The 27,206-nt window shown below is 40.0% G+C and overlaps 1 protein-coding gene and 1 long non-coding RNA gene across 2 annotated transcripts; both read left to right on the top strand.

Moving 5' to 3' along the window:
* Nucleotides 1–4,148: 4,148 nt before the first annotated feature.
* On the top strand, nucleotides 4,149–5,882 carry LOC122138445. Its single transcript, XR_006155567.1, has 2 exons — nucleotides 4,149–4,507; nucleotides 5,551–5,882. It is a non-coding gene; the product is annotated as an uncharacterized LOC122138445 (long non-coding RNA).
* Nucleotides 5,883–11,514: 5,632 nt separating this feature from the next.
* LOC109096616 (insulin receptor substrate 2-like) lies at nucleotides 11,515–26,004 on the top strand. Its single transcript, XM_019110235.2, has 2 exons — nucleotides 11,515–14,879; nucleotides 23,776–26,004. Exons 1-2 carry the CDS (start codon nucleotides 11,708–11,710, stop codon nucleotides 23,778–23,780), a joined length of 3,177 nt encoding a protein of 1,058 aa, XP_018965780.2. The 5' UTR covers nucleotides 11,515–11,707; the 3' UTR covers nucleotides 23,781–26,004.
* Nucleotides 26,005–27,206: the final 1,202 nt, after the last annotated feature.

Raw genomic sequence — 27,206 nt, forward strand, 5'->3', positions numbered from 1 at the left:
GCCCTCGTTCATTGCAGTGGCCCCATTGCATCAGTGCTGACCCATATTCACATGATCAATATAGTCCAGCATCACATTTGCTCCACCTCTTGAATTATGAGGCATTAGGTTCATACAGTTATTCCCACGACGGACACGCTAAAGGTGAAATATACAAAAGAACCCTTACCTTTATTAGAAGCCGATACTGAATGTGCTGTGTGAGTAGATGCTAGAAGATGAGTTAGTGTGGCCTTCTAGAGGACCCTGAAATCTGGGCCAGTGTAGGATACATTACAGTAGATCCAGAGGTGGTTTCATCCATATTTACCTCAATCTCAGTTCTCCACTTCTCAACAGGGCCATTTTATACAAAACCATACAGATTCTAGCACAGAGAATGGGTCATTTTTGTCATGAAATTTGCAAGATTTAGTCACAACTCCATCAAACAGTGAAGAATTTAAAGGGGTCATATGGCGTTGCTAAAAAGAACATTATTTTGTGTATTTGGTGTAATACAATGTGTTTATGCTGTTTAAGGTTAAAAAACAAACAAACATTATTTTCCATATAATGTACATTATTGTTTCTCTATGCCCCGCCTTTCTGAAACGCGTTGATTTATAAAAAGCTCATCGTTCTAAAAAAGCTAGGTTTGATCTGATTGGCCAGCTATCCAGTGCACTGTGATTGGCTGAATGCCTCAAGCGTGTGACGAAATTGTTACCCCCCTTAACATACTGTGATGCCGTCTCCCAGCAGGACGAGACTCAGTCCAGCTGCTCTGCTCATGCACATCCCATCATCGGTTCTCTTTTAGCAGTTCAGTCAATGTACTGTTAGGAGTAACTGAATAACTCGGGATATTGGTTTATTTTGTGTCAGAGGGAGTGTCAGGCACGTTTATAAACCAAATAACTTAAGTAATTTGTGGATTAGTGCGTACTGGAGACACAAACCATTTCAAACGATTCAGTTCGATTTGGTGGTTAAATAGAAAGATTCGTTCACGATCCGGACATCACTAGACGAGACAAAACCAATAAAAATTACAAACGAGTGGGACATAAATACTGATTATAATGACTTATATATTTTATGCATTGCATTGTGTATAGTACTGCGTAAACATAAAACCTTGTCTGAATTTGTGATCAGAGAAACAACAAACAAAAAGCCTACTCTACTGCTCAAAACTCACATTTGAATCATCAGTGGCAAATTATTTAAATATAAAAAACGTACTTACAGGCTGTGAGTCAAAAGCGCCAGACTGTCCTTGCAAAGTTTGAACTGACCAGCTTTATAGAAACAGCCTTTCTGCCACAGACACATTGTAGGCTAGTCTTCAGGTTCAGGAAACAGTCCTCATCCTCCATAAAATGCGCAGCACACACTCAAATATTTGGGTTGAACTGTTTTGTAACAGTGCTGTAAATACAACTTAACCACTGATTTCTCCACGACATGGCACTGACGGCAACAGTGAGAATCAAAGGTTATGCCTTCTTTCTTTGGGTGAACATTTGGGTGGTGTTATGCAAATTTTCCCACATAGTGATATAGAGATGTGGGGGCGTGTTAGAACGAGCTGTTTTAGGGGGGCGTGGTTGACTCTTAACTTTGATAAAGAATATCTCTTTGGATTTGAGACTTTAGTCTTTGCAACTTTACAGATTTTCTTTATGCACCAAGAGCTTGTAACACTCCGAAGAGAAAGGAAACATTTAAATCGCATCATATGACCCCTTTAATTCTTCTTCTCTATTTGTTGGACTCATGAATGAAACTTGTAAATTTCTGACTGAATGTTTACTGTTACCTTTGATTAATTTGGCATGTAATAAAAATAAGCATACCTTAATGTTTTGTTTTGTAATGTTTGCTGATTTTTGTTTTACAGTTTGTTTTATTTTATTTATTATAATTATTTCAATCATGACAACTCTCTGAAGATTTTAGCATGGCAATGGATATGACAATGTTAATGTATTTGGTCTTGGCGGAATAGATCTACTACGCTGCTGCTGCTGTTGGTTATTGCTGTAGTTGTAGATTATTGCTACTGTCAATACATACACATTATGGTGCTGGAAGTATTTAAGACATACTGCTGCTGTACAAAAAGCATATAAACAAACCTTTAGAAGATCTGTACATGTGGAGCATGGGAAGGTAGTGGTTTTCAGAGGAACTCTGAAAGCACACTGCAAATGTTCAAGTGAATGCTAACCAGTCATTTAAAATGTAAAGTAGCAAGCTCATTGGCTGCATATGCAACATGAACCAATCAGCTTATGCCAAGTCGTTTAACGCTATGAATATCATCAGTTACGTTAATACCGTCAGCCTGCATTATCTAGAGTTTTATGGCTGAACTATAAATTTATTTATTTATTTATTTTATCCAGTTGGTTATAAATGCATTTTTGTTTTGAGCACTTACAAACAAATAATTTGCAGATGGCACAAGTGTCTAATGTTGTCAACCCCTGCTCTAGCGAATGATATGTGAAAGATATTATCACTGAAATGTCAAGCAACCGATTCATCCTAACCCATGAGGCTTGTCTCAAAGAAAATATCTCATGTTGAATGTGTTTTATTCATGTCTGGTGTTCATTTTCATATTAGAACACTGATGCAAACTGAGTTTTATTCATGAGGTAAGCTAAGCATGAAATCTAGATGAGGGTAGGTCCTTAACAAGGCTCCTCGTCATACAGCTACTCCGTCCCATCCCCTGTCCACTGTCTCCTGGCCCCACTTCATTCCTCTATTATACAACAGGGGTTTTCAATCTGTACTGTATATGTGTAAATTAAATATGGAACAAAAATAAAAATAATTTCTATTATATTATATTATTACATTTTGTTAAATCACTATAGTACTGTATTTATTTATTTAGTTAGTTAGTTTGTTTTTTTTCTTCATTGTTTCTCTCTAAACTGTTCCACTATTCCACTCCCCTGGTTGCAAATAACAATAATATGCCTGCTCTACAATATTTTAACTGCAGCCTGTTGTCATTAAGACTCTTACACTGTGTTAAACAAGGAGCAATCTGCAGTTCAGGTTATTCAGGAAATTTTACATTGAAAATGCGCTTAAATGCAAAGCAGCACTGCACTTTTGATAAGCCTGTGAAAACCAGACAATCTATGCATGTGTAAACAGTTTCAACAATCAGAACTGATGCAAGGTAGGGAATTGCTGTGTGCAAATTGCTTTAAGCACAAAATGCTTGTTTTGGGTGTGTTCGTGTCGTTATGTTATTTGCATAATTACTTTAGTGAATGAGGTGTTAAAACAACACAGACAACACATGCAAATAAATCATCCTGTATTAGCGGACACAAATCATTCTTATAGCAAATTGCCCCTGAGGGTTTACTGACAGATGTGTCAGAAGTGTGCAGAGTGTCTTAATAAAATATATATTCATTAGTTAACATGAGTTAACAATACTTCTACAACTTTTATTAATCTTAGGTAATGTTAATTTCAGCATACAGTACTAATGTATTATTAAAATCCCAAGTTGTGATTGTTAACATTGGTTAATGCACTGTGAACTAACATGAACAAACAATGAGCTAACTAAATATTAATATGAAATAATTAACAAACATTAATAAAGATTAATAAACAGTGTAATAAATATATTGTTCATTGTTTATTCATGTTAGTTAATACATTAACTATTGTAAACAAATGACACCTTATTGTAAAGTGTTGAATATATCAAATGTGTTTTAGAGGCAATATTATAGTACCCTACATTTAGACTAAGTGCATATATATATATATATATATATATATATATATATATATATATATATATATATATATATATATATATATATATATATATATATGCATTTAGTCTTAATGTAGGGTACTATAATATTTCCTCTGAAACACATTTGAAATATGTTTCATATTTTCTAAAGATAAAAAAATGTCATTTTTATCAGCTTTAAAGGGGTCATGAACTGAGAGACCAAAATTCCCTTGATCTATAAGAAGTCATTGTACTATAAAAATATCTTGTAAGTTTCAGATCTCAAAACTTTCTTTTTAGTCTAAAAACAGCTTATATTGAAGACAGTCTGCCAAAACGACAGCTTGTGGAATGTTCTAGTCTATGATGTAATAGTGTAGATAACCACAGCCTCCTCAGCAGAAGGTCAACGCCTGCTTCTACATCACTGCCTGTTGAGCCCCGCCCACTGATTCATGCATGTAAGATGGCTCCGAAGACAAGACACTGTGCAGTGCCAAGTTGTGGAAAATCAGTCATTGTGTCGCCTTCCTTCTAATCGTAACGTTAGGAAAGAGTGGATGAACTTTATTTTTAATGAAGTTCCAGACAGTGTCAGTAAGAACTCGGCCCTTTGTTCACTTCATTTTACCATGGATCTGTTTACAAACAAGGCACAATTCGATGCAGGATTTTCAAAAAACATTGAAACTAAAAGATGATGCTAGGCCGACTATATTGGACCCGACAGTAATACAAGTGAGTAATGATTTCATTACATGGTCTCTATTGCTTTGTCTCTACTTTCAGATCATTTGATAAGTATTGAGTTCTTTATGTGTTTTTGATCTAAATCACAGCAGCATCCATCTATGAGGAATGTACTGTCAAACATACACAACTACAAGCCAGTCATAGCAGTGGGTATTTCCCTTTTAGATAGAGCGTTCTGAAGGGGGGGTTAAAAACAGGACGGAAATATATTTCATATTTTTCATATTCATATTTTTCATATTCAGAGAGGAGAGAAAATAACTTATTACTTCTAAATTATGTTTTTGTTTTTAAAAATATTGATAACAGTACAAAAAAATCATGAAAACAGTACGAAAAAGCTAGTTTATGACCCCTTTAATGTTTACATACATAGAGCATATATTTAAAGTACATCTATTGGCCAGAAAAAAAAAGAAATAAAATGTGCCAGAGCCCCACATACTGTACATGGGCTCCGTCAACTTGCAATTTGTCATTTTTCATAATTATGCATTGTCTTTGGACATGTGACTCCCACATCAATGCTTTTGATCTATTGCTTTCATTGCCATGAAGACCTCGGGGGAAAAGGAAGATAATTGCAGGCAAAGGACACAAGGAGAATAATAGCGAACAGTGTTTGTTTAACCCCAAATGCCATTCTATCACTTCACAGAAATTACCTCCAGGCCACCAAATTAGCATTCAATACATGCTTGTTTATTGATGAAAAAGTCCTTTGTAGAACTTTGGACTTCATAATCATGAACGATGTGTATTTTACAGATATTATATTTCATATTAATCATCTCGCTAAATGGTGTCAACAATTTTATCATCAGTGACATGACGCGCAGGCTGCCAGATTAATCGACTTCCGGCCCTTTCACATTTCCTTCCTTCTCTTTTTCATCCTTTTCTTCCTGTCTCTATAAGACATACACGCACATCCCACTCATGCAAACAGCCCAAAAACAGCATGTGTATCTGTGCTGCACTGAGATTAAGTCTGACGATTGAAATCAATGATCTCTGCTTTACTCCAGCTCTCTCGTTGCTTTCTTTGGCTGACTGAATGATTCATCCTCTCGTCATCCCTGGACTGAGTGGGATGCAGAGGTGGAAGAGGATGTGGGACTGTGTGGAGGAGAGAGGCAGGTGCACAGATCCACCCCCACAAACGAGGAAGAAAGTTGAGACGGAATCAGAGTTCAATCTCTTTCACCACCACCAACAAAAAAAGGATGGGACTGCGAATGTAAAACTGTGGAGCACTTTATCTTCTTGAAGTCAAACTTTTATTGTCAAACTTTACTATATTTAACAAAAACAAGTGAGAAATAGTGGTGCATATCATATTAAATTGCCTTCTGTTTAACCATTTTCTGCTTGCTTTAATTGAGAGTCAGGCGTTAGTGAGTGAAGCTTATGAATATGTTAAAGCTCCAATAATAAGTCAATAGGGGAACAAATTAATAAAAAAAAGTATTTGTATTTGATTTTATTATTTGCTCCAAAAGAATCTGGGTTCTCTGGGATCCCCCAAAATGTTTAAATAAATAAATACACAGTCAATCTCGTAGAACAATATTCAACTACAAAACTGAAGGCATAAGAACAAAAACATTTTAACACACTATGCATCAGCATCAAACGGCAAAATCAAACTGAAAGCTGTTATTCTGTTATTTTTTCTGTTCCGTATTTTCCCCCCAAACAACACAAATGACCTCTAACAGAATTCATCATGTTTATTAAACCTATACATCTCTAGAATTGCGTATCTCTGTAATGGGGCATGAATATTGACGCCACTGAGAGAATGTCTGATGAGAGAGGACAGATACTGAATGCTTTAACAGCTGTGTAATTGAATCAAATTCATATTACATGATCATGAATTGAGCTCTTTGTTGTTTTCGCCATAATGCATAGCAGGATATGGCCTGATGAGAAGAAGAAAAAAAAAAAAAAGGAAAAGAAACTAAATAATTTAAAAGCTTAATTTGGGATACATGTCTGGGAGAATGAGTGCATGTGGAGTAATTGGGATATCTCCTGTAGTTCTAAAAGCAAAGCATGGCACTATCAATGCTAAGGTCATGGGTTTGATTCCTGAGGAATGCATGAACTGATATATTGTATACCCACAATGCACTGTAAGTTGCTTTGGATAAAAGTGTCTCCCAAATGCATAAATGTAAATCTGTAAATGAAAACCTGTAAAATGTCAGTTTTGAACAAAGTACCTTATGGACTAATCAAGTATTTTAGATTGATCAAGAGTATCAAGATTATTGTAGATTACCAATTGTCATATTATTAACAATTAACTGGAAATTTATTTATGGGGATTCTGAAAAGGCTTTGGATCGTTGTGCATTCCTGTACAGTAGCTCATGGCCCATAGTGTGAAGGAAGGTCATAGATTTGATTCCCATAAGTTGAATACAATGTAGAGTAAGTTTTTATATTTGGATAAAAGTGTTTGCCAAATGTAAATGTCATGATACAGAGGAAAAAGTTAGTGTGAGGGAGGAGTTGAAACTGTCAAATGGTTATAACCTTGCTCTTCTCTCTCTCTCTCTCTCTCTCGGACTAGCGGAATATGTACAACACATTCACACTGGAGCAAAATAATCAAATAAGATCAAATTTTAAATGAATTGTTAACTGACTGAATGCAAAGGTTTGTGGGCTTGTCCAATAGTCAAATCATGGGCATGCTGATTTTTAGAGCTATGTGGTCCTGACATGGGACAACCCAACAGCAATCCATCAAAAAACGGGATCTATTTACTGTGTGTTTGTTTTTTAACAATATCTGCGGTCTGAGGAGAAGAGCTTCTGAATGAGCACTGCTATGTGAGACGTTATGATATATCATAATTGTTTGATTGGTTGTATGTACAGCATATACTGTTAAAAAAAAAAAAAAAAAACATTTATGTGAAGTTTGTATGGAGATTATTGGAGTATGTTTTACAAGGAAATGCTATTTATATTTAAAAATTTCACTTTTAATACAATATGATCTTTGCCAATTTTGTACAGTTTACTAGCAATTGCTGAGTTAAAAGTCACACCATCAAATGTTTTTCAGTGAAGAAATCTTTTGCAGCTATATCATGACTTTCCACCAAGAAACATGGCATGGGGGAACTAACCCTGTGATGAATCCAGCATCGAATTATTAAAAGCATATTTTTCCCTCACAAAAAAAAGTTTGCTACTCAGATATTGTATCAGGATCTGTGATTTTTGAATCTAGTACTCCAGTACACACACACGGCTCATATTTTACTGCAAGCAGTCAGAGAGGGAATGAAGTGTAAAGGTAAAATGTTTACAACGATACATCAACATCGCTATAAAAAGCTCATCCTGTAAAATTATGGAAATATTAATTAAATGTTTTTTTTTTTCTTCTTCTTCATTTGATAGCTTGTGCCCCATTCAGAAAATATATGCATGTTCCCAGAACTCAACATTGTCATATGTTTCACTTACAATTTTAGTGTCTCAGTCATGTCACACCTGTAGTTTAATTGTAAATAGAAAAGAGAGTCTCATGGCAGCATTTCAGAACAATCAACTTTACACCCTCGTAAATAGGAGTTTGATGGGCATTTAATTAAGTAGTAAATTAATGGATCACAGTGTGTAAATTTCAAGCTGATACATATGCATGCTTTAAAATTGAACCTGAAATGATCAGTAAGAGCAGATGGACCTGAGATGGGCCTTATGTCGAATGTGTGTGCGTGTGTGTTTGCACGTGCTTGTGTATCTTTAAATCTAAACTGCTTGGCATGTTTGTGAACATGCATAATGCAGAAGAACCATGCATCTTATTGGAATTTTATGAAGCCTTGATTTGCATTTTACTCAAGAAAACTTTATGGATAAACACACACATAAACACACACACACACACACACACACACACACACACACACACACACACACACACACACACACACACACATTCTCTCATCTTCCCACACAAACAGACAGGGCTGGAGAGAAGGAGGGAGGGAAAGCATTATGTGTGCTCCTCCACCACAGGTCATTGTGTCACTCAGGGTAATGCCAGGAGAAGTGTTTATGCTCCATACTTCATACATGTTGTCATTTAAAAACATCCAGACTGAATTTGATCCCATTATACTGTATGTTTCACATTTTGAATGTTTCCGCCTCTTCTACATTTGTGCAATGCCTTATTATTGCAGAACTGTGTAGGCACGTTTCCCACTTAATAACAGACAAATGAATGTGACAAGTGCCTCTATTGTTCACAATGGCCAGCCTGCCAAGTTAGGCTTCAATTTTTTTCAACACTAAGCCCATCAGGGGTTCTTCTCAAGTTACTGCAAACACTGAATAAGGAACATTGGATCCTAGAAACTAAAACAAACATTTTTATTAATCAGAGGCTGTTTAGGCCAGACTTTAACTATTTTACCAGTCTATCCTGGTGAAAAATATCTACAGTACACTTAAGCATCCTTTTATTTCCCTTATTATTAGGGAAATAATATACTTTAAAAGTTGAACTAAATGTTTTTGGCCACTTAATAGCATGGTATTTATAATTAAATGGATTTTAGTTTAACGGTACAATAATGGATTTTAAAAAAGATTTTTTGACTCACTTAATTAGTGCTTAAGTGCATATTTACCTGTATTGTCTTATTTGAAATATGTGGACCTTAAATGTAATAAATGTCTGTATCTTTACACAATGACAAAAACCTTTAAGTCAGATAACTGGAGATAAATATAACCCAAAATATGACTGTATTGAGCTGCTAGCTTTGTTTATGAACAGCTGCTTTGCATTGTACAAATGGGGGTAGGGTTATAATTATAATAGTATACTCAATTAATTCTAGCAGGTCTAACATGACATACATACCTGGTTCACTCAAGCTTATCATTTGCTTATTATTGAGGGTGAGAGTGTGAATATCAGTGACATTAATGACGTTACTGGGCCAGTGACTCTTAGCACTGAGCTGTTGAATCGAGTTATTCACAGGCAGAGGACAGAAGCAGTAAGAAAGGTATTTTGATTTCATTTCAGTGGTAAAATCAGTGGATTGTTGCCCTGATTGACCCTTTCACAGATATGTATAACTGACCTTGCCACCGAATAAGGAGGCGATCTAGAAAGCTGAGACAGCAAAAACTCTGCACTTGAGGAAGGAAAGGTCTTGAATTCCTCTGGGAACTTTTTCAAGGCCATGATCATGAGTAAAATGACAATCAAGAATTAATTAGACGAGACAAACACACTGCCCATATTAAGGTTTACTTTAATGATCTGCAGAAGACAGTACAAGCTAGTTTTATATATTACACACATAATGGTCTTATATACAATACACATAGGTTATTTAATATAGATTATATACATATTAAGAACTCCACACGTTGTCTTTTCAGTGTGAAAGTTAAGAGCACAATGCATTAGCCTATAGTCAATACATTTCACTCAAAACAGACATGATAGAGAAATGCCTTTTTCTTTTTTATAATAATTATAGAGTCTAATTTCCCGGTTTTTTTTTTCCCCGGGGAGATGTGTGTAACGCACAGTCAGACAGTACAGTTCAGGGGTATAAGCATCTCTCTTTTTACGTACATAGCCAGTCACTGACGTACTCAATCCTCAACAGACCTGCATCACAGCGTCATCACTGATACCCACCCAAAACTAGAGCAGAATTGATGCTCTGCTGTTTCCACATGACCATACTGACACAGTTTCGCTGACATTCTTCTATTCTGGGTTTAAATGCTTCCTTTATGTTATATAAATACACCATGAGATCGATACCCTGAGCGACGCCGACGCGTCAAAACTAAAACGCTCGCACTATAATCTAACTTTATCGTGCGCATGCAGTGTTTGCAGTTCATTCATCATATCGGGAGCGTCTTTCGTCGCGTCGCTCGCTTGCAGTGTAGGAGGGGTATTGTACATTACACTGTGAAGGAGGAGTGTGAGGAAAAGGCAATGACCGGAAAGAATCTTCTAGTGGAAGGCGAACGCACACACACACATAATATATTCGGAAACGCTAGAGGCAGTCGCGTAACACAAGACGCATTCAGACTCTGTAAATACAGAGCACCGGTTGCGTTACATAACGAGGATGCTCAAAAACTTTTTTTAAAAATTATATATTTATTTTTTTAATAGTATCACAGTTAAATGATTCGCCTTGCACCTAATGCGTCAATATAACGAGGTCAACAGAATGAAGTAGCCTAATATATAGGAATACAAGCGCATTGCGTATGAATTTTATGACGCGTCAGAGCAGAGATGATGCTTCTGACGTGATCTGGGTTGATATTTCAATAATAAAATGTACAAAATAATACTCACACTATTAGCATAGGCTATAGTTAAAATAAAAAGGGAGTAGTTTATGTTAGCCTACATTTTATATAAAATCAGGACATTTGCTATAAGTTTTAGGCATAATCTTCATCCGAAAAGCACACATAAGAACATTGTGATTTTACAAAATCCAAAAAATGAACACAAACCGATGTAATTAAAGAACAAATTACAAAATGCAGAAAAAGTTGCGCCCCTGTCAGTACTTACTGGTCGTTTTAACCACCCCAGCTGTTCCCTAAAACGACCCAAGAACATTTAAACCATAGACTATTCACAGTCATTTTATTCCGTATTTGAGTAAAATATAAAACCGTAATACTGAGCAGCTTTCCGAGCAGCACGCACAGTGGGTTGCGATCCTCTGACAATTCTCCTGTAGCTTCAGTCGCTCCTGTGGGGGCGGAGCAGCAAATAGGAGTAGAAAGTGATTGGTTCGCTCTACTGTCAATCATATATTTCCACCAATGAGCCCAATGAGCTGTTAAAAGGGGGAGCATTCACAGGTACGCCTTCCCCCGAAGGTTGCACCGCCTCGTTTCTGTGTGTGTGCGTATTTTTTTCTTTCGTTTTTTTTTTTTTTTTGTAACCAAAGCTTGGATGTGTAGGACGTCACATGTTGTTTTTCCTCTTCACTCCAGTCACTTAGCGATATGTGTTATTTACTGTTAAACCGCTCCACGCAGCGAACGCGCACTCCGAGCCGGGTCCATAAGAGAGTCTGACAGGATTAAAACTGACTGACAGCACAAGTTAAGGAAAAGTGAGAGTTTTTCTTCACAGCATATATGAGAATGGCGAGTCCGCCGCCGACGGGAGGACAGCTGATTTCAAATATGACCGTGAAGAACAACAACCACGTTAAGAAATGCGGCTATCTGAAGAAGCAGAAGCACGGACACAAGCGTTTTTTTGTGCTGAGGGAGCCGAGCGAGGGCTGTCGCGCCCGGTTGGAGTATTACGAGAGCGAGAAGAAATGGAAAAACAAGTCGGCTGCTAAACGGGTTATACCTTTGGACTCGTGCCTGAACATCAACAAGAGAGCCGATGCCAAACACAAACACCTGATCGCCCTTTACACTAAGGACGAGTATTTTGCCGTGGCTGCCGAAAACGAGCAGGAACAGGAGGACTGGTACACGGTCTTAACGGATTTAATGAACGAGGGGAAAGTGAGCGACGGCTCCGCGAATAATTCGGCGTCATCCCTCGTCGGCTTTGATGAGGCGAGCTACGGCGTGATAACGCCCGTCTCCGCCACTTACAAGGAGGTTTGGCAGGTCAATCTGAAATCTAAAGGACTCGGACAGAGCAGAAACTTAACGGGCGTTCACAGGCTGTGTTTATCCAGCCGAACGATCAGCTTCGTCAAACTCAACACGGAGGCGGCGTCGGTGATTTTACAGCTGATGAACATCCGCCGATGCGGACACTCGGACAGCTTCTTCTTCATCGAGGTGGGCCGGTCCGCGTCTATCGGACCCGGCGAGTTGTGGATGCAGGCGGACGACTCGGTGGTGGCGCAAAACATTCACGAGACTATTTTGGAGGCGATGAAAGCCATGAAAGAGATGTCCGAGTTTCGCCCGCGCAGCAAAAGCCAGTCCTCAGGTAGCAACCCCATCTCTGTGCCCACCAGGCGGCACTTTAATAACCTCCCGCCGAGTCAAACCGGGCTGCAACGGCGCTCCCGCACCGACAGCATGGCAGCGACGTCTCCCGTGACGAAACTGACGTCTTGTAGGATTCGCACGGCAAGCGAGGGCGACGGCAAACCCATCAGCCCAGGTGTGAACAGGACGCACCTGAGCCGCTCCAACACAGTGACAGCTCGGCCATGCAGAACATTTGAGGCGTCATCCCTGCAGCATAGTAAATCCATGTGCATGCCTGTGTCTCACTCCCCTCCCTCGGCTGCCAGCCCTGTCAGCATGTCCTGTGGCAATAACATAGAAGGTGGACCTCGCCCCTCCAGCTGCACTGCTTCCATTTCGGGCTCCCCCAGCGATGCTGGCTTTATCTCCTGCGATGAGTGTGGCTCCAGCCCAGGTGATATACGGCAACTTTTAGCAGCGAACCGAAGCTACACACCTGAGTCACTCACTGACACCCCCCCCAGCGACCTGCACGGATATATGATCATGGAGAGGCCCAATAGCTGTGGACGGAGAAGCATCCGGGCAGCAGTTGAGGAAAGCAGAGGAGATCTGGAGAATGCCTACAGGAAGAGGACACACTCCCTCACCATGCCTTACCAGAAGAGGGTGCAATCACAAGTGTCCTCAGCTTCACTGGACGAGTACACGCTCATGAGAGCCACTTACACAACTGGAGGCCATTCGGGGCGCAGCTCTCACAACGCATCCCCAAAAGTCACATACCCCGAGGATTACGGGGACATCGAAATCGGATCATTACTGAAAAGTTCCAGCAGTAATCTGGGCGATGATGGCTACATGCCAATGACGCCAGGTGTGGCTCCACAAGGGGGGAAGGCTGACAACTACATGCCTATGAGCCCAATGTGCGTTTCTGCTCCGAAGCAGATAATCAACCCCAGGACGCACCCCCTCACTATAGCTAATGGTTACAAAACCAATTCCCCCAGCAGCTGTTCTCTGGATGACAGTGGCTACATGAGGATGCTGTGCGGCTCTAAGTTTTCCATAGACAGCACGGATGGGAAACTGACGAACGGTGAGTACCTCAACATGTCGCCTGCAGATTCGGTCACGCCACCAGACTACTACCTGAGCCCTGTGGGTATGGAGCAGTCTCCCTGTCTCCGACAACTTCACTCGTTTAACTCTTTGCCCCGCTGTTATAAGCCCCAACAGATGCTAAAGGATGCGGACAATGATCAGTATGTTGTCATGAATCCTCAAAGTCACAGGATAATAGAGGAATCTGTAAACACAGCATCCCCATCTCCTCTAAGACAAAGCCGCACAGACAGCCTCATCCTCCGGCACAGGATCAGCCGGCCAACCCGCCTCTCCTTGGACACGTGCCGGACATTACCTAGCATGAATGAGCATCCCCTCCCCTCCGAGCCAAAAAGCCCTGGCGAGTACATAAACATAGACTTTGGACATGTTGCTGAAAGTTGCACTCCACCCTCCACTGTTTCCTCCGAGAGCCCAGCCTCATCCCTTGGATCCTGCGCCGATCACAGGACGTCCCCCATCTCTGATTATATGAACATTGATGTGAGTTTGCAGTCACCCAAATCTGGAAACGCTGCTCCATCTGATTGTTTGGAGCCCCTTCCAGAGCTCACATCCTGCCCCGCCCACCCTGAGGAAGAGGAGGAAGATGAGAGGTACCACCTCACTGCACAGGTGGAACCGGTGGGCCCGGTCGACAAAGCTAAAGATGATTACACAGAGATGACGTTCGGCGTGCCCGCTTCCCCTCCGCAGCCTGTCTTGCAGCCCTCAGAAGGTGGGCAGACCATCAGCCCATCCTCCTGTAAGCAGAGGCTGACCGTGGAAGAGGCTGTGGAAGTGCCTGCCGTTGAGGCTTTTCTGCTGCGTGGCACCACTTTGGCCTTGGTGGACCCTGACCGGGGGGCCAAGGTGATTCGTGCCGACCCCCAGGGGCGCAGGCGGCACAGTTCAGAGACATTCTCCTCAACCACCACCGTAACAGCAGTTTTTCCTTCATTCGCACACGACGCCAGGCGGCACGGTTCGGCCTCTGTGGAGAACGTGTCTGTTTCTGTGAGGAACAGCGAAGGATCGGATGAAGAGTATAACAGTCCCATGTGCAGGGAGACGTCAGCTGGCTTTCAAAATGGACTTAACTACATTGCCTTAAACTTGATGGATGGAGGACTTGCCAGCTGTGATTCTCTTGTCCGGTTCAAAGCTGCCAGCTGCTGTAAAGAGGGCATCAATGGAATACATGCCAGTCCGTATGCCAGCCTTGGGTTTAAGGAGACGGCAACAACAGTAAAAGGTAAGCTTTGTGAATTCATAATTGGTGATGTGCAAGCTCACTACCTTCATTAGTTAATGTTGTCACAGTCATTCCTTTCATATTACTATGCTCTGAATAGTTTATTCAGAATGATTATTTAGCTGTATTAATGTGCCAAAATATGACATGACCGTTTATTTTTGCTAAAATAACAACAGCATATTACTCGTGCACCAGATGAACATAGCACATGACAGATTTCCCTCTTATGTGAGAGAGCTAATTGAGCAACTTGAGTGTCAGAATGATGGAAAAGCCTCTTTAAAAGCTGTGGCGCAGTTTTTATTCATAGAGACTGATCGCTTCATTCGTGCCTGCAGAGTGTTTAGGATGAAAACAGCTCAGTTAAAGGGTTTCTTTCTCTGTACTGGATTGCTTATTAGTGGAAATGTTCATTTTGTTGACAATAGCGTGATGACTCTGTGGGATGCGGTGAGGTTAAGAGGATGTAAAAGATAAAGAGAGCGAGCTCATATCCGCATTTCAATAATCCAGCAAAAGAGGAATCATTCCCAATATTTGCATCATACCTTGACACATTCTCTGAATCAGAATAAGTTATTGTGTCAGTGAACAGTAGCTCAGATAAAAACATGTGAGTCAGTTGTTTATCCATTTTCAGGTAGAGGGTTTCAGGGCTGGAATGCAGAACGTGTGCAAAGGTCGTTCAGAGAGGTTAACGTTGGCTTGTTTTTCCGACCTGCCGGGTTTCTTTTAAGGAACGATCCACCTTTTGTTTTTCAGCACGACTTGAAAAACAAAGTTGTTTGTGTAGCTCAGAGATAAACATGTGGGCTGATAGACAGATATAAACTCATGTAGACTTGCGCATTGAAATGAGTTGCAAGATAGGAGGTGTTGTTCTTGTCGAGCGTAACTTTGTATGACTGGGAATGCATTAAGTATGTATATAAGTGTTAAAAAGAGTACTCTACATTGTACTGAGACAAAATATCAAGGTGAAAGATTGCACTTGAAGAACAGAGCGACTTGTCTGATGAATGACACTTCACAAAAGAGTCTAGAAGCAGAAGCACACATCAGAAGCTCAATTATGATCTCTAGGGTGTGTGTGTGTGTGTGTGTGTGTGTGTGTATGTGCTGGCGGAGCAGGTGTTTCTGCAGTTCTCTGTTTACTGCCACAAGTGGACAGAGCAGAAATACGTAGCCGCAGGTCACGGAAGCTCTAGAACAGTGGGAGGAGACCACAAAGAAAACTCACACAAACATCGACACACACTTGCTAGAACTCAGCCATCCTGCCCTGTGATTGGCCACTGACAACATTCCACCAAAACAAAAGATGAGCCACAGAGACAGAACAGAGCTCTTATTTGTGTAAAATGACCTGATAGTCTTCCTGATAGGAACTTGCTCCAGTACGTGATCCATTGAGCAGAGATGAGAGCAAGGATAGGCTGTGCTCTGTTTACTACGCCAGCGTCTGTAATGCCACATTCCACTCCTTCCCTCCTCCCGTCACATTTACACACTGATTTGAATAGTATGTTTGTGAATGGGAAGCAGACGCATACTTTGACAAACACAACTAAATATTTACATAGTGTGCCGGATGTTTGACTCTGGTTTATGACGACACTTCATTTTGTTAGGACTGATTGGTTTTTGTCACGCTCTGGCGTATTTATTTCAGTGTTTTTCATATCTGTCATTGAACGTTAAAATATGTCAAATTGGTTACCTCTGACCTGGCCTTGGATATAGAGAGCTATAGAGATCAGCATTGAGAGTGCTGTGGGCATTGAAGCTTTTCCTTAGATTGTATTCTTTCCATTTCTCCCTTCATAATAATAAGGCTAGCGGAGAGAGTAAACATTGTTTTATTAAAGATTTACCATTAGGACATCCCAAGAACTCATCTCAGAGAGCTGAGTGTGTCTGCGAGTGGGCTTCCAGAGAAGCCTCCCCCTGAGAATAGTGTGTGTGAGGGGCCGGGCCAGCAGATGGTGGGGGCCAGGGTCATGCACCTGCCATTCCAAGCAGTGCACAGTGGTTATTATCGGGCCCATCAGAGCCCTGACAATACACTAATGATTAGCGACCATCTGCTGCCCCACACAACAGCTCAGAGAGAGATACAGGAGATACAGTCAGATAACCAGTGAAAACATTTGGCACAAGCTTGAAATAAAAGTGAAATCTCTTTTTTTGTTGCAGACACACCGAGTCCCGCCCCTTTCTGCTTTGATAGACTTGAAAAGTGCAGCAGTGAAAGAGAGATTGTGTCTATCAATTTTCCTGCTTTTATTTCTAGAGAACAGACTCAGACGACCATCCCCCATCACAACACACACCTATTCCTTTGAATCCTAGTCCAACATCATTCTAACATTGTTGTTTAATATCTCCTCTCATTATTTTCATATTTGAGGGATTCTTTTAATTTCTTCCTTTCTCTGTCGATCACCAATCATCACTGTGAATCTGCAGCCCAGTTCTTTCTCTCTCTTCATGTCCTCCTTCACCTGTTAAGCCTTCTACACACTGCACGATTTTAGCAATCCTAAAAGATCATCGCTGGTCACACTGTGCGACATGGATCTAGTAAACTTGGGTATGACATGCATGTAGACTGTACGATGATGACACCTATTGACTCGTAGGCTACGACGTACGTTTCTATAGAAGTATAAAACGTCATTAGCATGCGCTAGTGGTAAACAAAAAGAGCATAATGAATCATGAAGAAATAAGAGCTTAAGGTAAGCAGTTTTATGTTTCAGTGTCAAGTCGCGTTGATTTCATGTAATTTTTTTACTGGCTGGTCAGTAAACGTGGGTCATAACTGCAAACACACTGTGCGATGAACATGCTGAATTTCTGACACTGCCAGAAAATTATCGTAGGCTATCTTTGGTCGCAAGTCTGTGACAACGACTGTCTTTGAACCTCTCTCACTGTATGACACAGGACCACCAATTAGGAGCCACGATCACAAAAAATCGCCACAAATGTTTCACGATGCCAATCTTTTGTCTGGGACAGCGAAAATCATGCAGTGTGTCTCGGGCTTTAGTCTTGTTGTTGTTGACGACTCTGTAAGTACCTGCTATTGTAGCAGATTTATAGTGTTAAACTCATCCAAGATGTTCTGTTAAATGCTCTCACTGCTCCCTTCTTTAAGCAGCACAGATAAGGCGGATTACATGCTGCCACAGATTAGACATTGTTGAAAAGCTTTATTTGGTGACCAAGTTAACGGCATTCACACACACACATACGCATGGGTGATATTCACGAAACCTGCCATCTCCTTGTTGTTTCCCCTCGCAATCAATATAATAGCTTAAAGAAATATAGGACTATTTTATTATATTTATTTATTTTAATATTATTATTTTTTATTTATTTATTTATTTATTTTTTATTTTTTGCAATGCTATGACAAATACCTTCTCCCCCAATATGGAAAAAAATAACATGCTATGACAGTAATATCTGTTGTACTGCTGTCATTTTATTCTAATATAAAAAGACCCCGATACATAATAATCACCACTACAAAAAATTTATTTATTATGTGAATTTCTCATGTTTTGTGAGATTTACTCACAAATAATACCTTCAACTTGTACCCCTTCTGTTTTTCTTGGGAGGGTATGCATCTAAATGTACTTTCATTACCTCTGTCCTTGACTTCTTGGATCAAAAGATACAGTACATTCATCACCCTCCACCATTTCTGTATATGCGTGTAAAGTATATAACATTTAACATACAGTACTTTGTTAACATCCTATACATTTAACATCTGTATATTAGTGTGTGTGTGTGTGTGTGCGTTTAGCATGTGGCGATGAGTGGGATGTGGCTGGAAAATATCATTTGAAATCTGCATAGGACGCTCTTTAAGAGCACGTGCCATGTGTGGGAATAATTGCATGGCATGTGGCCTGATTCTGAATGAATACTCCTTTTCTCCCCTGCTGAGCTAAGTGATCTGAGTGTGTGTGGCAGGGGGAGCAGAATATATAGTGATGCTTCACAGTCATCAAATGAATTTAAATGGCTCCTTGGGCATTATCTTTGCTGCTGCTTTTTGGATTTGTTTAAAAGGGAATGACTGTGAGATCTGCTGAGCTCACATATCCTTATGCACACACTTTCTTATTCATGGCTGGCGATTATTTCCATACGACCGCTGAGCTTTGTTGGCTTAGTTGGCTCTAGTGTTATGAGATTAGACTGTGACATTTGCACACAGCATACAGTATAACCTTTTGCCCAGACATCTCTCTGCCTCTCTTCCCATAGCAGGTGATCTGATGTCCAGACTGTTGCAGGTTGACATTGAGCTGAGAATCTTTCATAGATGTGTTAACAAATCGTTTCTAAACTTGTACAGTAGTCCACATACTTTGTAATGTTTTGTTAAACAGACATCCACATTTTAATGAGTGAATGCCTTAAATTTTATTTTGTGTGTCACTTGCTACCTTTAACTCTCACTAAAAATGAATGACTGCAAATTGCTGACAGTGTGAACATCCCTAAAGGGAGCGACACTGGAAGATCCTGCTGAGTGAAGATGATCAGAAACATTATTTCTGCCCTACGGGGTAAAACTGATAACCCCCCCCTCCCATCTATGATATATGAGACTGGCGTAGATAAATAAATTAGTAACACTAGCACATGTTTACAGTACAGTCAATCACTCAGCTGCTTTTCTCACTACTGTATGCCTTGTGTGGGAGAACAGTTGTGTGTTTTATGTGTGTGAGACTGTTCCCGGCCTGGCTACAGGGGGCTAAATTTAACCTGTGTGAAATAAATAAAAAATAAGTCGCAGGGCAAATGTGTGTGTGAAGCGGACATAGTTTTTGGGGTATGGGGGCAGCGGGTTCACAGGCTGTTGACTTGAACCAGCGGGGTCCGGATTACAGCTGCTTTAAATACCTACGCCGATTTCTCACACAGACACAGGGAAGTTTCAATGTCATGAATGTGTTTAGGAAGCAATATGTTGCACTCAGCTATGTAGATCTGAAGATGTTTATAAGTTGAGAGATCACTCTGAGAGACAAAACAAGAGGGAGAGAGATGGGAGATGGGAGGGAATTTGAGGTCAGAGGGTCCAACAAGACCTCCTACTTCTGGTTTCCATCTGCTCTTACTGATAATAGAATTTGAGCATAATTACATTTAGCTTTTATATTTGTTGATTTGATTTTTATTTACTCGTTCAGCTGTAAGATCCAGCATTCATCTGCATATCTTGCAGAATTCTGTTTTTGGTGTTTTTTAATGTTTTATAATTATTAAATTTAGCTATGTAATGATCTGATTTTGATACTTAATTTGATTAATCTTAATTAAACAAAGTGTCTTTACTTAATATAAATCCATACTTTCATCAGTCACATCAGTTCATTCAGTTAAGCAATAGTATTTCCAGCTCAAATGAGTAATTTGTTCATCAGTCCGAATCAGTATTGTTATTAACTATTAATTTAAAATAAAATAATTAAAAGAAAAAAAAAAAACTTGACTTGAACAAAATTTAGAAATGTTGCATTGTCAACTAATAAAAAAATAAATAAGTTAAAGTACTAAAATTACTAAGCCTAAAGCTGAAATAAAAAATAAATCTGAAAAGCTAAAAATACATATATTTAAAAATAATAAAAATGAAAATATAACAGTGAAATCTAAATATTAAGAAAAACTATAATAGTGTTTGCTAAGATAACACTCTTCGACTATAATATAGCATAGCTCAAGTAAAATCTAATTTATTTTTATGTGGTGCTGTTGATTACTGTAGGACACACTGAATAAGACAGATAAAATATAATGAGTTCCTCCCTCTGTCCATTCATCTGTCTGCGTCTCTGTTGAGTGCTTGTCCCATGACCTCATGGCTCTTTCTTTCCCCTCGTTCATTGGTGCGTTTTTTTTTCTGCCTTTCCGGATCAGAATGGGACATCCATGGAATAGCAAAGCTTCCTCTTGCTTAATTAGCTGTGTGAAATTCAAGCTGCCTCTCTGACCTCCACACACACACAGACTCACATGACTCCAGCCCTGTGGCATCAGTGTGAATGTGAGAATCAGTGAGAGAGGGAAAGAGATCTCTTGTCTGTTTTGAGACTATTTATACACATGATGAAAGCAGACCACCCGACATGGTACTCTGAGAGTATGGATACGAGCAGCCAAGCTCAAGTTCACATCAAGGTTTCCACTGCGCTGTCATGTAAGAGGTTACACTGATGTTTCTGTTTTCAATATAGTGCCGTTGTTTTAGAGGTGGTGTCTCTGAAGCACTCAGTGGTGACAGTAAAGTAGGTTAGGTCATATAATGTCATTATCCATTTATGGGCAACTAGAAGCTGGACACACATTATAGCCTCCATTAGGGCAAACTTTTTAAAAACCTAGATAACAGAGTGAAGCTTCTGACTTTATAACATAATATAACATGATAAATTAACAAATAAATAAATAATGAACAGGACCCAAACTATGCAGGGGTGCATTTCACATACAATGACATAACTCGCTGATTAACCACCATAGTACAATGCATTATTGTGGAAACAAACTAAAGTCACTAAAGTTTCCCGAACACGGTCGCATCTCTGTCCTTTGAACCACATTAGTTCAGCAATGTAGGGCCATTGTTAATGACATCACATGCATGTGGTGGAATAGTAACTTCTGCTATTTAATTGATTCGAGATCTCTAAGATGCTGCTGTATTGAACATAGCACCTGATGACTAATTTACTATTTTTTGTAGCCCATATGTCTTACAAACAAGAAACTAGGCTTCTAACCACAGGTCGAGAGCTGTAGTTCCAGCCACATATGTTTGCGACGCTGTTTGCGAATGCTCGTTTGAACTATGGTTTTGGGACACACTGAATTGAACCATTTTGGTAACGATGGAACTTGTGACCATAGTTGGCTAACAATGCTTTTGGGAAACACACCCTGGTTTGGTTGCAGTTTATTTAATGAAGATAATAATCAGCAGAACCAAAATCTGATCAGTTTTTGATTGACTAAAAATAATCAGTTTATAAGAATCATTTGTTTATGAATTGGACTACTTAATAGGACAACAGAGTCTTTTCAGAGTAGAAGTTTAAACAAGTAGATGATGCATTCAGTGCATTGGCCAATCAGAAGCCAGGGCTGGAACCAGTAGGTTTAACTATTTTTAGTGTTGTTGTTTGCCATTTTTACTGTTGTAGATATAGTTTTTATCACTGATGGTCAGTTGTGAATTTTTTTTTTTTTTGTGTAGTGTTTTTTTTTTTTTTTTTTTTTTTACCTTTAGGGTGATGCAGCGGCGTAAACATGTTTTCTGCTGTTTTTCCCACAGTCTGTAAAGTTGAAAGGACAACAGGAAAGCACCTACTGTTCCTCTCTTTCACTTTTTCTCTGTCTTCACTAGTTGGCCATGAGCAAACAGTTCTGTCAGCACTTAACTAGAAGAGTAATACCTAGTAATACCACACAGAGGGAGGTATCAAAGAGCAGGAAAAGATGAGGCTCTTTACGACCGTGAAAACGATTGACCTCTCGCTGGCCCCTCCTCCCTGACTTTACCCAGCTCTCCGTGAGAGAATACAGCTCTACTGCCGTTCATGGGAATTGCTTCCATCCCTGTTGGAGTGGCTGTTTTGATATCAGGCTCACATGCGGAAGTGTTCGGAATGTGTGCGGGCAGTCCAGATAATGGGAGCGATTATGGCGTGCCGTATAGCCGATGGCCGTGAATCAAGGGTTTGTTAAGTGTGTGTAAGAGAGTGAGTCTCGCTCTATGAAACCACCTCTTGTTCTAGGCGGATGAAAAGCAGGAGGAGGAGATCGGAAGGGGGGGAGAGTGGGCGGTGCCAGAGTACGGCCAGGCAGGACAGGCCCATGAGGAGTTTGTGTTTGCAGAGACTTCCGCCCAGTGCGAGGCCTACATGCAAATGAAACCTCAAAAACAAGTACAACGGGTGAGAGGTCAGGATAGCGATTTAGTCTTGTAAACAGAACCCAGACAGCAGCAAGAGAGAAGCAAACTGTCAGATGACACTGATATTTACAATTCAAGCATTTTTTCTCTCTCTTACGAGAGCATTCACACAGGATGGATTCTTGCATTGGCAAGAATTGTATAGATGTTTTAATTATTTTATCATTTTTGTAATGTGCACACACAAACTGTTGTTTCATATCTCACTACATGTCTCATGCACAGTTAACCAGGAGAAACCTGTGTTTATGAACTTTTCTAAAATTACATTGTGTCTATAAAGACCCATGTTGGAACTGTACCTTTAGAACAAGAAATTCAACGTTTAAATATTTAAATATTAAATGACATTTTACATGGATGTTGCTGAACATTTAAGGCTGTGTGGCATGGTAGTGGATGTGTTGTATTTTTGTGCTCTTTCCGTCAGCTGCATGGTGCTAAATGTCAGCGAGTGTTTCCTTCGTCTGTCTCTGAGCACCTGCTACTTCTGTTGCTCGTAGCGAAAGAGTGCACATTCCTTACTTGGTAAAGGAGAGAATGAGAGAGGGGGAGCATGTGACCTTTTATCCCCCCACTAGTCTGCTTCATTCCTCATGTATAAATCACATACGGATGGTCATGGCAAAACACACATCACTCTTTGAAAAAGGGAAGATTTTGCAGACAAGGCACAGAGAAATATGATAGTATTTCAGAAAAATGCAGAAACAGTAGTGAATGCCCTTAAAAGGCTGTTGTGTTATGTGACAACAGCGTGACCGTGTTGATCTCAAGGAACATTGTGTTTTATTGGTTCGTGTGCTTTCTCTGTCTGGATATTTATAGTCATTGCATTAATGTGCTTCTTTCTCTCTCTCTCTCTCTTATGTCTTGCAGACTAAACAGAGCCAGTCTCTTCATTAAAGCTCCTTCATCTCCATCGAGAGGAGAAGAGGAGGCGCTCATGTGGACAGATGGACCACGTTGCTGCTGCTTCTTCAGCTCTTTGCTGATCCTTGACCTCCCGAATCCATTGGAATGGCTGTCGTCACAGCAACACGGACACTTGACCACAGCTCGAGGCATGACGTTGACTCAAAGACACAAAGGCGGGACTTCCTGTCCATCTGTTACGCACTACAATTCCTTCCCTCAGTTTTTTGTGTTATGGACCCTTTTCACTGGTTTGTTACGAGCTCTGGACTTCGAGTGGCCAGTGTCCCCCAACAACCGAACCCCCCCCCACCCACCACCAAAACCTGTGAACCAAACACGAGGAGAGACATCAGATCCGCACACGCACGAATACACACGTCGCTTATTTATTTACCCCTTGCATTTACGGCGTGCATGCGTGCGTGTGTTCGCAACACTGCACACAGGTGGCATTACAGAAATTTACTCAACAATTGGAAATCGGAAAAAAAAAAACCTACCTCAGAACGAGCCAGGTCATGACTTACAAAAAGAATATATATTGAGAAATTAATTTATTTTTTAAAAATGAATGTTTTCTTAAAAAACAAAAAACAAAAAAAACCACCAATCCAAAGCCTTACTGACTGTACTGTCACACAGTGTTTTCTGGAGGACCTGCATACACTCATGAGAGTATCAAAGATTACTGTTTGCCATGGTAATGAATGTCTTGTACTGCAGCGGAGGAAGGTCTTGCGCTGCAATCAAAGATCTATTAATGTTATTTTGCATTCTACACAGATATTTAAAGGATTTTAATATAATACTATTTATAGGAGCTGGTAAAGGACCGGATGGGTGGCCGCCTGCCCACCACCTCGCACATATGCAAAGCAGGCTTCCAGAGCAGAGGAGTTATCAGTTTTGGAACAAAGCCACATGCGATTAACACACAACCCTTACGGTACGCTAGATGAATGATGTCATGCGCCTCAGGTCAGAGAGAGGAGTTCCTCACCTCAAGCCTAGGCACGCTAGCACACTTTAACTCACTGTCTTTAACAGCCCAAAAGCCTCTGCTGACTTGCCCTCTCTCACTGCTCTGAACACACAGGCTTCCCTTTGCCTTACACCCGCACCCGTCGGCTCAAGAGAGAGTGATAGTTTCAGGGATGTCTCAGAAGGCCTGACACCATTAATGCTGCTCCCTACCGTCAGACAGGGATAGACTCGTCAGAACCAATGCTTTGTCTTGCACTTACAAACTCCTTAGATTGTAACACAAGACACTTTTGAATGTAGAGTATTCTGGTGATCTCCGCAGGAGACCAAACGCATGGCCTAAACATCCACCAATAGAGGCAGAGTCATACGCAAGCAAGTTAAACAAAGTACAACATACACACACAACTTGACTTAAGTATATGAAAATGTTGCCTAGAAAGCTGTACATAGTGTATAAAGAGATTGCAACTGACGTTTTTAAGTTAAAGATGATAACTTATGTCTTTTTGTATATAGATATATATATATGGTACATGTTTGAATGAATTTCCCCCAAACAACTAAAGCACTAATGAAGGTACTTGCCAAAGGCTGAACTTTGGCCTGGCACTTTTCTTTTCTAATTCTTCAGTACGTTTGTAAAAGTATGTACACTGTATGATAAATGCCACTTTGAGGATATTTGATAATGCTATGACATAAAAATAAATAAAATTCAGTGAATGATACTTGATATTACAAAAATAGGTACAAATTCACAAACGGCATATGCAATATTTACACTTTTTTAAAGATTAGTTTACAGAAAGGAACCAAATGTATAAATACTGTGTTAATATATTTAAAACCTTAAGAAAGTTTTTTGCTGTACACCTGTTTTTCTGCCAACTTTTAAATGGAAATGTGTTTTTCTTTTTTTTCCTCATTGTTCTTTTTTGCTGTTGAATCCTAACAGTAATTTAAGCAGTGTTCTTATGCGAATGCTGTTTCTCAGTATGGAAAGCTTGAATATTTCAATGCCTGAGCGAGTTGTTTTTTTCTTTCTTTTTTTTTTCTGTGTCTTCCATTGTATATACTCCATATTCTTTGCATTGTGATGCTACTTAGAAATGATAATTTAAACTTAGTGTAATTAGCATTGCTTTAGAACTGTATTGATTCTGAATAGCCACATGCAATAAAAAAGTAACATTATTTAAGAAACCCAGCGTCTCTGCTCATGTCTGTTTCATAGCTTACAAATGACATGACTTGTGGCTTCCTGAGAACAACCTGGCTCCTCTAGACAGCAGATGTCTTCATTCATCATCTGAGCAACGTCCCAGACATGTCACACACATGAAACACTCAGAATACATTCAACCTAAGTGATGTAACTTTCAAGGAGTCTGTGCGGTTAATTAAATGCAGACTAAGCAAATAGTTCATGAAGACACTCACAATGGCTGCAGTCTGATCTACTGTCTGACCCAGAATGCATAACTGACTAAAGGGATTATGAATTTTCATTCCCAAAGCCATATGATTAAGGATTATTAATTCTCAAGCCCCTGCTAATTAAAATGGTAATTAAGTCTTGGGGTAAGATGGAATTGCACAGCCTGGTCAGTGCCAACAGTTTGGGGGTTTGGGACGGGGCGACAAAAGGATCAAAATAAACAGGTCTGGGATCCTTCCCTCTGGCCTTCCTCAGCAGATGCAGGGGTTCCTGGGATCCCACTGAGTTGAGACCGGCTGGCTTTCTGTGTCAAGACTCCCTGATATGTTCGGTCAGCATGTCCTGACCGATTAGACAGATTTATGCATAATCAAGTCAGCTTTGAGCAGTACTTTGACTCGTGTTTCATTTAAAGCAGGGTCTGCTTACGTGAATGCTTGCAGTTTCCCACTGATGTCTGCCCCAGAATGTCAGAATCAGTAAATGCGTTGGGGCAAGTCAGACTTGCTTTTTCTGAGATACTGTGCATGTATATGATTGAGAACAGGAAAGACCCGGGAGGCGTGAATGAGAGCAGGGAGAAAGTCCCTGAGAGAAACAGCTTTCCTCAATTTGCTGACATTCCCATTATCCATCACAGCCCTCATCAGCTACAAACAGCTCGTTTGGACCAATTAAGCACGCTAATTGATCATATTAAATAATAAAAGGTAATGGATGATTAAAATCATATTGTAGATGGGAGAATGGCTACTTAGGCTTGATGATGGAGTGCCGACAGTGTTTACTATAAATACGGCAACACTGTGTCAGTTTTTTTTTTTTTTTATTAATATACAAAAACATTAAAATCCCTGGTTTAAGATTTACAAGTGGACACACCACACATAACAGAGTGATACACTGTAGTGTTGTGGTAATAGATTATTTTCATTGTGCTCTTGAAGGGATAGTTCACCCAAAAATA

The sequence above is a fragment of the Cyprinus carpio genome, chromosome B9 (genome assembly GCF_018340385.1).
Source record: "Cyprinus carpio isolate SPL01 chromosome B9, ASM1834038v1, whole genome shotgun sequence".
NCBI classification, from domain to species: domain Eukaryota; kingdom Metazoa; phylum Chordata; class Actinopteri; order Cypriniformes; family Cyprinidae; genus Cyprinus; species Cyprinus carpio.